This window comes from Mus pahari, chromosome 4 (assembly GCF_900095145.1).
Source record: "Mus pahari chromosome 4, PAHARI_EIJ_v1.1, whole genome shotgun sequence".
In the NCBI taxonomy this organism is placed as follows: Eukaryota; Metazoa; Chordata; class Mammalia; order Rodentia; family Muridae; genus Mus; species Mus pahari.
The window spans coordinates 119,284,687-119,299,007 of NC_034593.1; the positions used below are offsets into that span (position 1 = coordinate 119,284,687).

General features: G+C 47.9%; 1 protein-coding gene across 1 annotated transcript in view; it reads right to left on the reverse strand.

The window, feature by feature from the left end:
• Hadh (hydroxyacyl-CoA dehydrogenase) overlaps positions 1–14,321 on the reverse strand; it is a 46,605-nt gene that overhangs the window by 10,223 nt on the left and 22,061 nt on the right. The window contains exons 2-4 of the mRNA XM_021196044.1: positions 10,497–10,625; positions 6,439–6,596; positions 3,330–3,456 (exon numbers count right to left, since the gene is read on the reverse strand). Of these exons, the coding sequence (XP_021051703.1) occupies positions 3,330–3,456; positions 6,439–6,596; positions 10,497–10,625 (414 nt within the window). The remainder of the gene's footprint in view (positions 1–3,329; positions 3,457–6,438; positions 6,597–10,496; positions 10,626–14,321) is intronic.

A 14,321-nucleotide genomic window follows, 5' to 3' on the forward strand; every position in this document is an offset into this window, starting at 1 on the left:
GGCTCTTTTTTTTTAAACCAGGCAACAATACTGATAACCCACCCTTCTCTGTCTCCGTCTGTCTCTCTTTGTCTCTGTCTCTGTCTCTGTCTCTCTCTCTGTCTCTCTCTCTCTCTCCCTCCCTCTACCTCTCTCTCTCTCTCTGTCCCTCTCTCTCTCTCTCTCTCTCTCTCTCTCTCTCTCTGTGTGTGTGTGTGTGTGTGTGTGTGCGCGTGCGTGCGTGCGTGCTTGCATGTGTTTGTGGAGAGGTCTTGGAGAAGATGGGGGGAGGCTGTTCTTAAGGGAGCTGCTCTTAAGGTTCTCTGCATGGGACCCACCTCTGCTGCAGATGAATGTACCTAAGCCACAGCATCTGGATTCCTAGTTGAGTACCCATCTCACCGTGCCACCTGCGCCCACCCAGATGCCCCAGCTCTCGGGCCCCTCAAGGTGCCTCAGAGTGGGTTCCTTGGAGAGGAATGCTTTCATTTTTTTGCCAGCAGGACCCAGGCAGTCCCCCAGTTAGGAATGGCACTAGTGCCAGCAGCCCTCATGACCTTCCCTTCAGCACACAAAGGGCACAGCCGCTACCCAACCGGAAGCTAGAAGCAGCAGCGCCAAGCGTAACCTCCGAATCATAGATCTCGGGGACTGGTCGGAAACTGGATCGGGCTACATGGAGAGCCCAGGGTGAGTTACACACACCACCTATGTACACAAAGATTTTAAATGCCAGGAATGACCATGAACTAGAGTCAAAGTAAGGAGGCTGAGCTTCTACAGTAGCCCCTCATCAGTGTCCCCATCTGTTCTGTGAAATGAGGAACGAAGAAGCCTCCTGTGTAAGAAGACAGCTAGGTCTGCTCAGGGAGGAAAGACATGAGAAGCAAAGGAGAGCCCACAGCACAGCAGGGGCTGGGGTGCACCACTGCGGAAGCAGCAGGGGCTGGGGTGCACCATCGCGGGAGCAGCAGGGGCTGGGGTGCACCATCGCGGGAGCAGCAGGGGCTGGGGTGCACCACTGCGGGAGCAGGTCTGTGGAAACAGAAACAAACCTAAAGGACACATAGGTATGACGAGGACAGAACTGTAGTGACATTTTTGAAATTCTGGCTTCTCTAAAATACACAGAATTAGATTCTGCGATCTTTAGCTCTCTCCACAGTCCTTCCTTCTCTCCTACCCAGTGACGGGGGTGAAACGGGGGCCGAGGGAATAAAGGGTGGGAAATAGAAGAACCCACAAATTAGCAGCTACGCAGAACGGACCAGAAGCTCCCATGAACAGAGACCTTCAAACTCTTCTAAGAAGCTTGCCAAGGCCCGTGTTGGATCCACAGCGAGGACAATGGCTGCCGGCCTCGGGGCTTCAAGGTAAGTCGTGGGCTTAAAGGGGTAGGAGGGATGCATAAACATTCTCTCATGCAACGAAGGACAGCACGTGACAGATCATCTACGGCCCCCACGCAAGTCTCGACTCCGGGGAAGCGAAAGACCCCTTGGCTCACCGCCCCATTTATTTTGGTGCTCAGCACCAATAGCACACAAATAAAATAAAATAAAATAAAATAAAATAAAATAAAATAAAATAAAATAAAATAAAACAAACCCAGCCTGGAGAGCGGAACTGGGCAGGAAATCCCACCCCTAGCTGAGGTGCAGCCCACCCTGTAAGTCAATGATGCTACAGTGGGAAGCCACACACCAAAGAGTACAGGCACATGATGGGTTTCATTTACTAAAAGGAGAATACAACATGGGGAGGAGAGGAAAGGGGCTGAGCCTGGAAGGGGTTGTGTGTGGGTGTGTGTGTGTGTGTGGGGAAGTGGAATATGATCAAAACCCATCATATGAAATTCTCAAAGAACTAATAAAAATTAATAAAAAGACTATAAATACTTAATAGAATTGAACACTTTCCTAGAATATTTTCTAGAAAATGATAACATTTGCTAAGCATTATCTGTTAACCAATACACTACATTTCTCAAGAAGACGAAGTAGAAATGACTCTTGCTCTTCTCAGTAGCGCTACAGAATGTGTACTATGTGCAGAACGCAAACACGCGTCACCCAGTAACTACAACCTACGGATCACTGAGTGCTGAATAAACACCTCTCCCCTTTCCTGCTTGCTGTGCCAGGGCAAACTGCATCTTCCACCTCCCACAACTCTTCTTTCCACTGCTCACCCCCTTTATAAACATCCAATTTAGGTAGATAGGTGTTTTGCCTGACTGTATGCCTGGCCCAACAGGCCTAAGACACTGTGGTATCCCTTGGGACTAGAGTTACAGTCAACTGTCATGTGGGTGATGGCACTTGAACCCAGGTCCTTTGGAAGAGCAGCCAGTGCTCCTAACCACCCGGCCATCTCTCCAGCCCATTTTCTACTTCAGCAGCAGCCTAGAAGACCAGAGGAACAAGGTCACAGGACAGGAAAATACCCGCTGCAGAAAGACTGGACCTGTCACTTGAGAAAAAAGTGGATATGGAGTGGCCAGAACTGATAAAAACACACTTATGGTGGGCATCGGCAGTGCAGAGACAGAAGGCAAAGGGCTAGCTGAGAGGGCAACCATCAACGAACCCCAGGGCGGCCCCAGCCAGTGTCTGGAGGTTTGCCTGGCTCCACGCCGCAGCGTCCCCCACACTTCGCACGGCAATAACTCCACCACCTCAGACCAAATGCTGCTTTAATGGCAGTCGCTCCCAGAGACCCTCTAATTAACCCCTGTAAAGGGCAAGCCGCCACATGTCAGGTGCAAACTGTCTATCCTGACTCCATCTCCCTCCACTGAGTTTCCCAGCGAGCGAGCAGAAGCAGCCCAAACAGGGAGGCTGGCAAGCCCAGCCCTAACCTTCTATCACTCTATCACTCGTCTTTGAGGTCAGGAGGCTCAAGACGGCAGGAAGCTGCTTTTAATAGCTCTGGTCACAGCATGGAGCTGTGCCTCCATGCTGTGACCAGTAGTAGTGAAGGACTTCTGCATGGGACCAGAATTCACGCCAGGAGTGACAGGCGAGCTAGAATCCCATGTCAGAGAAGACCTGCGTAGCTCCAGCATGGAGCAAGCTGACCTCAGCAAGATGGCATGAAGATGTATGGGTCTCCCCTGTCTCTCTCATCATGGCAGTGACCTCGTGTTCCTCCCAGTCTGGTGTCCCTGTCAGCACTGCCATTGGCCCTGGCTCAGGCACATAAAAAAAAAACAAAGTAGAGCTGCCTTTTCTTCCTCTCCTGAAGAGGACAATTGTGACAACAGAGATACAAAGGGGCTTTTTTTTTTGTATCGACCTTCCAGGTTCTGGTTACGTGTCACACAACATCAGGACCAGATGCCCACTGACCTCCACAAGCTTCATCATGGGCACGGGGTTGAAAAAGTGGAGGCCAGCGAATCGGTCTTGTCTGGTGGTGGCGTTGGCTATGTTTGTGATCTGCAAAGAAGACGTGTTGCTAGCAAAGATGGTGTGTCTGTGGAGAGAAGAAACAGTGGAGAGCCAGGATGAGTCCCACGGGAGCCCACGGTCAGCACCACGGCGCTGTATCATCCCGGTGCACGAGGCCGACCTGACACCACCCCCCACCCCACCCCACATCCCCGCTGAGGAAGCCAGTCAGAAGGCGCGTCTACAGGACAGGCTGAAACCTAGCGATTGCGTTTTCATTTAAATCCCCACATCTTAAATTACCAGCTTGCAAAGCATCATCTTCAGGCTCTCCTGAATTTCTAGACACTAAAGTTCTCTCGTCTGTACGTATTAGTAAACTTTCACGATATGTGAAGGAAAGAGGAGGCAGTTGTTGGTGGGGAGACTACCAGACGTGGCACAGTGAAGTGATCGGACACTTGAAACTGTCAACAGTGCTCAGAGAAACACAGCTGCGCCCCGAAGGAGCACCGGACAGTTCCCCCCACTAGTGCAGAGCTTTAATTTGGTCATTAGACAAGAATGGAAATGAAAACACAGGCTTTGAACACGGTCAAAAGGGAAGTTTAGTCTCAAGAGAACCTGGGACACACACACACACACACACACACACACACACACACACACATGACACATGCTCACAGACCTCTGCTTTACAGGCTATCTTGAAAACTCACTTCTGTCTTATTTTATGCGTATAGAGCCTTAACTTAACAGCTTGCAAATCTCATACTGTCAGAGACCAAATCCAATTCTCTTCTCAAAACTTCATCTGTTAAGACCAGAAATAAAGTAAGGGTGCCAAAGGCACCATGGCAAATCCCGTTCCTACAGCGCCACCTTGTGGATAACTAACAAACCAGCAGGACACCCTTTAGCACAGTTGGATCTGGTCCTAGTAGCCAAGGGCAGTGACCCTCACTGACCATATTCTCTATGGGGTTGCTGACCAAAGTCAGGGGCAGGCAGGAAGAAAGCAGCTGGGGCAAAAAGAAATCAGTAATTTGGAAAGGAGAGAAGCCTGGGAGTATCCAAATACACATGTACACCTAGTACCCGGGTGGCTGAGGCAGGAGGATTGTGGGTTGGAGGTTGTCACCTTGGACTACAGAAGACAGTCTTTGGTGAGTGCATGGAGACTAAGTGGGTAGGTAGGTAAGGGACGAAGGTCTCCGAGGCCTTAGGTCAGGCACTAACTGATTGACTTTTCTCAACCTCTGGGGCGGGCTTTTTAAAAATCCAAGGTAGCAACTGGGAAGGTCTTTGAAATTTTCTACCTCAAGACCCTTCAATCACAGGTTGTAAACCTTGGGCCATCCGCAGGTCAGACAGAGAATTGGTAGAGCTGGCCAAGCCTCCCGACTGCCCCTCCCCCATCCTCTCCTTACCCTCCACTGACACCAGGGGGCGTTGGACGCTCACTGCCACTAGGTGACCTCGCATCAAGGTCAGACTGCTTCAGTGAAGGTCACCTCGTTGTAGACTGGCCTTGGTCTGATGGCCTTACCAGGCTCTGTGCTGACTTGAGAGACAAACCCCAGGACCAGAAGTGTCCTCTTTGTCCTGTTTCTTTACTCCATTCCGATCTAACCAAGAAGGGAAGTGTGGCCAAGTAGGCCACGGGCCAGAGACACATCACGTGGGCATAAGCACACGTCAGTGAACTGGTCAGTCGTCATAACTGCCCAAAGCTAAGAGTCAAACTTTAAGAGGCGGTTCTAGAGTGTGACCCTACAGTGTTACCTACGTACAACCTTACAAGCCTGGCAACTCCTCCGTGATGCTGCGATGGCTGCCTTTCCTGCTGCTCTCCCCAGGAAGCCTGGTGAAGATTCAGTGTTCACTGAATGCCCTCAAGGGGGTTCCAGTTAAACCCAAATAAAACTGAAAACAGAAAAGCGTTCAAAATGGCACAAAAGCGCTTTGCCTTCGATCAAACCATTCTGTCTGGTCCACCCTGAACTCCCCTAGCAGGCATTTATTCAAGACTTCCCCTGTGTCCCACAGTGACTGCAGGAAACACAGGTGTGACACTGGACATGGGCAGTTACACCCCTCCTGCAGACAAGGAACATAGGATGAAACCCAGTAGTTCTGCAAAGAGGTTATGGAGCTTTGTGGGTCCAGGCAGTCATGGAGCTGTGGTGAGCTGGGTCAGAGCAAGAGCGGGGTTGAGGGGAGTCCAAACCCTGGGAATCTCCTGAGATTGGCAGAGGTTAGGATCACTCCTCCCCCCTGTCCGGCCTGTGTTTGTCCCCGTGCCCTCAGAGTTTGCCCCCTGGCAGAGGTCACACAGCCCAGGAGCCAGGTTGAACTTCCTCTTGCCTTATAAGGTCACGTCCAAGGGCACCTGGAATTCCTCCTTATGTAAATGAGGCGTCCCCAAAGTTCTGGCCCAGGCCAATGACGTAGACTCACCCCCAAAGGCTTAAGTCGCCTTTGTTCCCCACACTAAATGAGCTGTCTCACAGACGCTGCCTCCAGAGAGTCTGTTCTCACGATGCCTACCACTGCCTCCTGAGGTCCCTTTTGCTCCTGGCAAGCCCACCTCGCTGCCCCTCTCAGGATCCAGAATGGCAGAGGTTTGAATGCAAATAGCCCTTATACACTCACAGAGAGTGGATTATTGGAGGTGTGGCCTTATTGGAGTAGGTGTGGCCTTAGAGGAGGAAGAGTGTCAAAGCTCACTTGGAGGAGGGGGTTTTGAGGTTTCAAATGGTCAAGCCAGGCCTAGTGGCTCCCTCTTCCTGCTGTCTGAAGATCCTGATATAGAACTTTCAGGAACCTCTGCAGCACCGCATGATTGCGTGCCACCAGGCTTCCCGCCATGGTGATAATGGACCAACCCTCTGAACTGTAAGCCAGCCCCAGTAGAGTTACCATGGCCACGGTGTCGCTTCACAACAGTAGAAGCCCTAAGACAGAGGAGTTAGGTAGCAGAGAGGCAGCCCTACTGTTGGGAAGGGAGGCTCAGGAGTCAGAGAAGGAGCTTTCAAAAGCCAGCCAAAAAAAGTCAGCTACGCACTCTGCAGCGAACTTGTCCAGCCTCTGGAACAGCTCATTCTTCAACTTCAGGTTCTCCACAATGGCCTCCACCACCAGGTCTGTGCTGTGCACCACGGACGCCGCGTCGGTGCTGGTTGAAAGGCAGCTCAGGGTCTTCGCCACAAACTCATCCCCAGCCTGGACAGACAAGAAGGAGAAGAGAGTGTTCACTGAGCCCTGCAGGCAAGGGGGCAGACAGGCCCTGCTGAGTCAGGAGGGAGGCCCGAGAGACCAACACACCCAGAGCGAACACAAGTCACTGGGAACTGAGACGGGAAAGCTCCCAGTCTCCCCGTGGAGAGACAGGAGCATCATGTGCTTCTAGACACCAGGGCGAAGGTTAGCTTGTGGACAAGCCCAACAGTGATGACCGTTTGTTTACTGGGGGGAGGGGCCAGAGTGAATTAATGAATACAGTTTCTGGTCAAAATCATGAAACGACATTAGAATATCACACACACAAATATAACCGGTGTCACCGAATTTAAAAGTGCTGAAAGCTGAGGTAAGAGAGTGTAATGGAGCAAGCAGGATCAAAATGCACTGTGTCTGTGTAGAAAAACATCGTAATGGAAGGTAGAACTCATCATATACACGAGAAAACACTAAGTGGTTAAAATGGCAAATCTTAAGTTATATATATATATATATATATATATATATATATATATATATATATATATAAAACAAACCACAATAAAAACTGTAAGGTCATTGGAGGCCAGAGGTCCTTACCACAGAGAAACACACCAAGAGAACAGGAATGTTAATCAGGCAGGAGTGTCTCCTTGGCGGAGGAGACAATATTAAATACCTGCATTCCATCCAGAAAGCTGAGAATGGCTGGTGTTTTGGCCTGGTGACCTTTCCCCCAATTCATGGAAAGCAGACCTCACCCAGCTTTTGCTAGAGGCAGACCTCACCCAAATTCTTCAGAAAGATTATCCCAGACTCTTCCCTCCCTAGACCCATCCATCCTTAGGAGAGATGTCACGTGTACTTTATGGCCTGCTGACCTCTATGCCGTCCTCAGAGCCCACACTGGATTCTAGGACTTTGGCTTACAGATCCTACCCTCGTGGTCACGTGTACTTTGTGAAAGAGTTTGTGTGTCGTCACAACTTAAGCTTTATGGTGCATCTGGTATTGGGCTGATTGTCGCCTGGACATCTTTCCCCAGATTGTCCTGTGTTTTAAATATGCTGACAACGAACCACCTGGCATGGATCCAGGTTGACAAAGTCAGTCCGCACCAGATTTTCTTATCTCTTCGCAGGGACCGTGTGACACCTGCAGGGACCCCCTCAGGCAATTACATACACTACTGTGGATGTCTCAAATAGAACAGCAAAAGTCATCAACAAGGGTGCTAATGGGTGACAGTTTTCAAAAGACATAAAAGTTGCCAATAAATGGGTTTAAGCATTCATTCCCCTCCCAGACAGAATGGCCATCATCCAGAAAACAAATGACGAGCTTATGGAAAAGGGGGGACGAGCTTATGGAAAAGGGGGGACCGTCATATCCTGCTAGAAGATGATATGGAGGTCCCTCACAAATACCGGATACAGAGCTACAATGAAGGGTTCTAAGTGGACATAACACAGAGATCCTTGCGTATCTGCGCTTATCACTGCATTAGTGACAGGGGCATCTAGACTGCAGAATGCAACCAGTCTAGATGCCCCTCAATGGATGGATGGAGAGGAAAAACGTGGTTCACATATACACAACGGGCCCATAAATAAAAATGAAATCATTACACTTGGAGGAAAATGTGTACAACTGGGGGGTCATTATGTTAAGTGAAATAAACCGGACTCAGAAAAATAAATGTCATGTTTTCTCTCATATGTGAACTCAAGATCTCTCTCTCTCTCTCTCTCTCTCTCTCTCTCTCTTTCTCTCTCTCTGTGTGTGTGTGTGTGTGTGTGTGTGTGTGTGTGTGTATGCTAACGATGATGCTGTCTTGCCGACTTGGTGTCTATCACTTAGGAGGCAAGCCTAGGGGTGTGCCCGTGAGGGTCTATCTAGATTAGGTTAGGTGAGCTGGAGAGACCCATCTTCATGGGTGGTACACTTCCTTGGTCAAGGATTCCTTACTAAATAAAATAAGAAAGCAAGCTAAGGACGAGCTTTGGTGGCTCTCTGCTTCTTGACTGTGGGCCAGCGTGACCATCTAGTCTCCTGCTATCCTGCCCTCTCCATCCACCACTATGACTTCTCCACCGTCATGGAGTGGTTCTCTTGAACAACTGTAAGGGCTGTTGCGTTTTCAGTTTAGAGATCTAGAAAACAAACATGCTTCTAACCTGGAAGCCCCACTTGCCCAAGGACACATAACTAATGCTGGAGGCTGTCATTTATAATAAATTAATAAGCCCTGTGTCTTTGCTCCTGCAAACAAGCTTGGTTGCCCCAACTGCACAGGATGTGTGCTTGCTCACACGTAAGTGGGAGGTGCATAGACAGGAAGTACGTCAGGATGGATGACTGCCCCTGATTGGACAAAGGTGAGAAATACAAAGTCCCTGAGTAACACAATTTGGCACTACAGTTTGGGGAATCCTGGGTATGGCCCTGGACAGTATCCAGGATCCTAGCCAGTATTTAATAAAGCTTGCTTCAAACTTGACTCAAAAAATTGTGGTATAGGTCTTATTCCTGCCAGGCAGAATTAACACCATAAGGCAGAATAAACACGTCTTATATCACATTTATCCAGTAATTTTATCATAGCAACGAGAAGAATAACTAATGTGTCTAGTTTTTAAAATAATTGAAAATTAAATTTAAATTAAGGGAAAAAAAGCATAAATATCTTATTTGGACTCTACCTGTATACAAACACTCCAATCAGTCTTAAGCAACTTTTTTGTTTTGTTGGGTTTTCTTGCTGGGAATTGAACTCAGCAGCCAGTGCTCTTAACTGATGAGCCATCTCTCCAGCCTGAACAACTCATTTTTAAGATTTTTATATGCTAAGCTTTTTTTTTTTTTTCAAAGATTTATTTATAAGTACACTGTAGCTATTTTCAGACACCCCAGAAGAGGGCATCAGATCTCATTATGGATGGTTGTAAGCCATCATGTGGTTGCTGGGATTTGAACTCAGGACCTCTGGAAGAGCAGTCAGTGTTCTTAACCACTAAGCCATCTCTCCAGCCCCTTAAGCAACTTTTACCAGGGTGATAACAGAAATAAGAATTCAGCTGGGTGACTTGTGCAGATTTCTAACTAATGTAAATACTCAATGACATATCAAGTTCCAACAAGGAAAACCAGTAAACAAAAGCCCCGTCTCACTCGGGCTTCCGTTTTCTCTGCTCAGAAAACTGAGAACAATTGGACCTAGTTGTGCCCACACCACCAAAGCATTTCTCTAAATACAGTGTTTACTAAAGCATTTCAGTTTTTATCTCCCAAATGTAGCTTCCTGTTTCGTTCTCGCCTCTCGTTTTTGGCAGAATAAACGATCCTTGATTTCCCTTTCTGCGTCTTACATCGAGCTCAGCAGTTGCACAAACCTAATGTTAGAGCCGCCGCCCCAAAAGCAAAATGGTTGACCCTTGCTTTCTAACAGCCCCAAACAGAGTGTATAGTAGCAAGTTACTTTGGTCTAAACCAGTGGTTCTCAACCTGTGAGTCCTGACCCTTCGGGGTGGGGGTGGGGTGTCAAATGATCATTTCACAGGGGTCACATGTCTGATATCCTGCATATCAGATATTTATACTATGATTCATAACAGTAGCAAAATCACAGTTATGAATTAGCAACAAAAATAATTTTTGTGGTCGAGGGTCACCCCAACATGACTCTACCTGTGTATGCAATACTTGTATTAAGGGGCCCCAGCATTAGGAAGGTTGAGAAACACTTGTAAAAACAGTTATGAGTTTTACACAAGCAATTAGACACAAGCATACAATGAGGTGAAGCCACACAGGCAGACACTCATGCACACACACACACACACACACACACACACAGAGGTGGAGCCATCAGAGGACTGGCCTTAGCCACTGGTAAGAACTTACCTTAGGGTTTTCTGTGAACTTCTTCTTTGCCATTCTCTTTAGACTCTCCTCAATTCCCTTCTTAGATTTTGCCAGGATGTCTTCTGTTTGGTCCACCAATACTACTGTATGGCCAGTTGCTGCAGCTACCTAAATTTAAAAAAAAAAAAAAAGTTTTAAGAAAAAAAGAAAAAGAATCAGTTTCATATTCCACAGGGCTTCCACTACTATTCCACTCAAAACAGCTCATGAACCTAAGTATCAGCCAATGTCAGACACGTGCTTCTTGCCTAAGACAGTCCTAAATCACACAACAAATTCTCACATAACACATCTCTTTTTGTGGCCCTTAAAGCAGAAGTAGGTGAAGCTTACAATTCTACTCACCAAGCCAGTAAAGATCTTTCCCCAAGAGCTATTTAATGACAAAACTTACAGGAGAACAGAGTCTATGACAACTAACCAGTTTTAGGGGGCAAAGAGGATTCCATATTTCCTGCCTTCTCCATTCCCCCTGGGTGGGTAACGTCCCTGAGACACAGGTATGTTGAGTGAAGCTGTGCCCCAAGTCCACAAACAACCAGCCTGGCTTACACACTGGTCACGTCAACTCCCCTTTCACCAGTCTGCCAAAAGCCCCAGCAACCACAGAACAGGGAGTCTGTTGAAAAAAAATTGACTATTGAGTCACCTACGCACAAATGTGACTCAATTCAAGATAGGAGCAGAAGGACACACCCAACCTACCGCAGACATGATGTGACAGCCAGCCCTGAGGAGAGGCCCCGGGAAGCCTGAGTACTCCCTAGAGACATAGCTTTAGGGCTGGTGGGCACTGGTGGTGTGGAGACAGGGGAAGGCTAGCCGCAAATCTGCCCAAGACGTAAGAAGGTGAAAAACACTGTGATCATGTGAGATGCTCGAAGCCAAGCAGCCAAACCTCAAAGCAGAAAACACAGAGAGAACGATACAGAACCAGATGAGCAGTGAGAGTCAAGAGGTTCAAATCCCAAAGCAAGGTTCCCAACGCTGCATCAAGTTTGAAATGTTGAAATGCAGGCTTCAAATGACAGCTACACCTAGGGCTTCTCCCACGCAGTGGGACAGGTCCGAGCCTGCCCGGCTTGTGGGCAGCTTCAGCATCCCAGGATCTGGGAAACAAAGAATGGGAAAGCTGCCGATACAGGAGAACTGACAGACCAGGGTGATGGGGCCAAGTCATCCAGATGAGAGAGAGAAGCACACAGTGAGTGACCCCGGCTGTCAGTGTAAGGCCGAACCGTTTCCCAAAGCAGAACACTTGAGGACCCAGGCCAGTGTTTCTCTAGAGAGCCAAGGTCATGAGCCGACACACCGAGGTGACTGGGCAGAGCAACTTTAGAAACAGTACAGAAGGGAGTGACCACAGTAGACCCAGGTCCTCTCTGCCTTTAGGAAGGCCGCTTGCGAAGCTGACCTTGGGCTGACCTCTGGAACTTGGGTTTGGAGTGAGTTCTGGTCATTCTCTGACAATGCAGTTTCTGCTGCTGCAGGCTCTCCCACTGCTGCAGGCTCTCCCACGACAGTGCGGTGTTGGAATGTGTGGGTATCAGATGATACCATGGTCATCCCATGGATGAGAGCATGGCTACTCCTCAGTAAAATGCCTGGACTCCAAGTCTCTAGCTGGAGCCTCTAGAGGCAGCTTTTTGCAGGGTTTGTCACATCTCGCTGCTGAGGGAATGCACCCGTCCAATGTGACTGTGATGGACAGGGAAGACCCTTGCCAACTCTTGCCTGGCACCTGACATACTCCAGCAGCCTCTCCTCCTTACTGCTTGTACCTCATCCCTTTGCAGTAGTAAGCTGCCACCATGCAGATGTGTCTGTACGTGGGCCCTCCTAAAGAATTACCAAACCAGCCAGGCAGTGGTGGCACACGCCTTTAATCCCAGCACTCGGGAGGCAGAGGCAGGTGGATTTCTGAGTTCGAGGCCAGCCTGGTCTACAGAGTGAGTTCCAGGACAGCCAAGGCTACACAGAGAAACCCTGTCTTGAAAAACAAAAACAAACAAACAAACAAGAAAGAATTACCAAACCATGTGGGGGACGGGCTAGTAGAGAAACTTTAACAGAAATGAATAGATCTCAAGGTCCTGGTACTGCCAGGCAGGGAACTAGCCAGCTCTGTGTTTGGCAGTTGAGAGATTCCCCACTCCAACTACACCAAGGCAAGTAAGAATTCTTGGACACTGCTGGCTTGCTCTGCAGGCTTTGGATACCTGGGTTTGCAACCTTAGCGGCTCCGTTGTACTCCTAACCATAAAAGGGGAGGTGTTTGTGTAGACCCCAGATCATCAGAAAGCCTTTATAAGCCTACTCTGAGATAGCAAATAACTGCGGCACCCCATGCTCTTGAAAACATTATCCAACAGACCCCTAACCGATGGAAGACCAACACTCGTGTGACACATTACCAGAGCCTTCTGTTGACTGAACAAATGACCTTCACTCCCCCTGCTGTCCTCAATCCCNCTACCCTACTGCTTGACTCATCACTGCGCTGACATTCTGGCAGAAGACCCGAAACTATCTAAAGAATCAACTTTGGCCTGGGACTCCGAGCTGGTACACAGGTGACAGTAACTTCATGGTTAAAGGTAAGCGGAAGGCAGGGGCAGCAGCGGTGGACAGAAAACAAGGATTCTAGGCCAGCAGCCTCCCTGAAGGGACTTCGGCCCAGAAAGCAGAACTTGTGGCTTTGATGCAAGCTCTACGAATGTCAAAGGAGAAGTCTATCAACATTTACACTGACAGCAGGTATGCTTTTGACACTGCATGGAGCAGTATACAGACAAAAAGGGCTGTTAACATCTGCAGAGACAAAAAGGACTAAAATATGTCCAACAGATGCATTGTCCAACCCACCTAAGAGTTTAACATCTGCAGAGACTGGTTAGAACATCCCCTTATCATGTACTGAGACACCAGGAGTGGCTGGCTCAGTGATAAAACTTTGTATGCCTTGCCAACTGGCTAATGCTAATCCTTCCAGAATGCCTCCTGAGAAGAAGACTGAGGGGAAGCCAGCCAAGTATGGTAACAAGTACTTATTAGTTTTTTATAGACACCTTTTCAAGCTGGGTAAAAGCTTTTCCTACCAGGACTGAGATGGCCAATGTGATGGCCAAGAAGATCCTAGAAGAAATCTTCCCAAGGTTTGAGATACCCACGGTAATCGGGTCTGATAATGAACCTGCCTTTGTTGCCCAGGTAAGTCAGGGACTGGCCAAGATAATGGAGATTAATTAAAAGTTACAGGTCCCAAAGTTCAGGACAGGTAAAAAGAATAAATAGAACCATTACAGAGGCCTGGATTTATTATATTTTTAAAAAAGGAAGACTATGTGCAGCCCTAAAAAAAGAATGCTGCTTCTATGCTTTTCTTGCTGACCGCACAAAAATAGCCAGAGATTCTGTGCAGAAATTTAAAAAAAAAAAAAAAAAAGATTAAAAAAGAAAAAGCGAGATCAAGCAGCTCAACAGGAATGGCTTGAGCCATGGCACTCTAAATCTCCATGGATGACCACTTTATTCTCTGCTTTGGCCGGACCAATTTTATTATATATTTGGTTTTAATCTTTGGCCCCTGTTTAATAAATAAGAAAATTGCTTTTGTTAAGAATAGAGTAAATGCAGTCCAGCTTACGGTTCTCCAACGTCAATACCAACCTGTAGTAAAAATTAAAAAAAATTATGATTTCCTCCCTCCATATAAAGATACAGACCTCTAAGATTCTAAGATTAGAATCATCTAAAAGAAGAAGAGGGGAATGAAAGAATTAAATTTCAGATCCATGACATAGG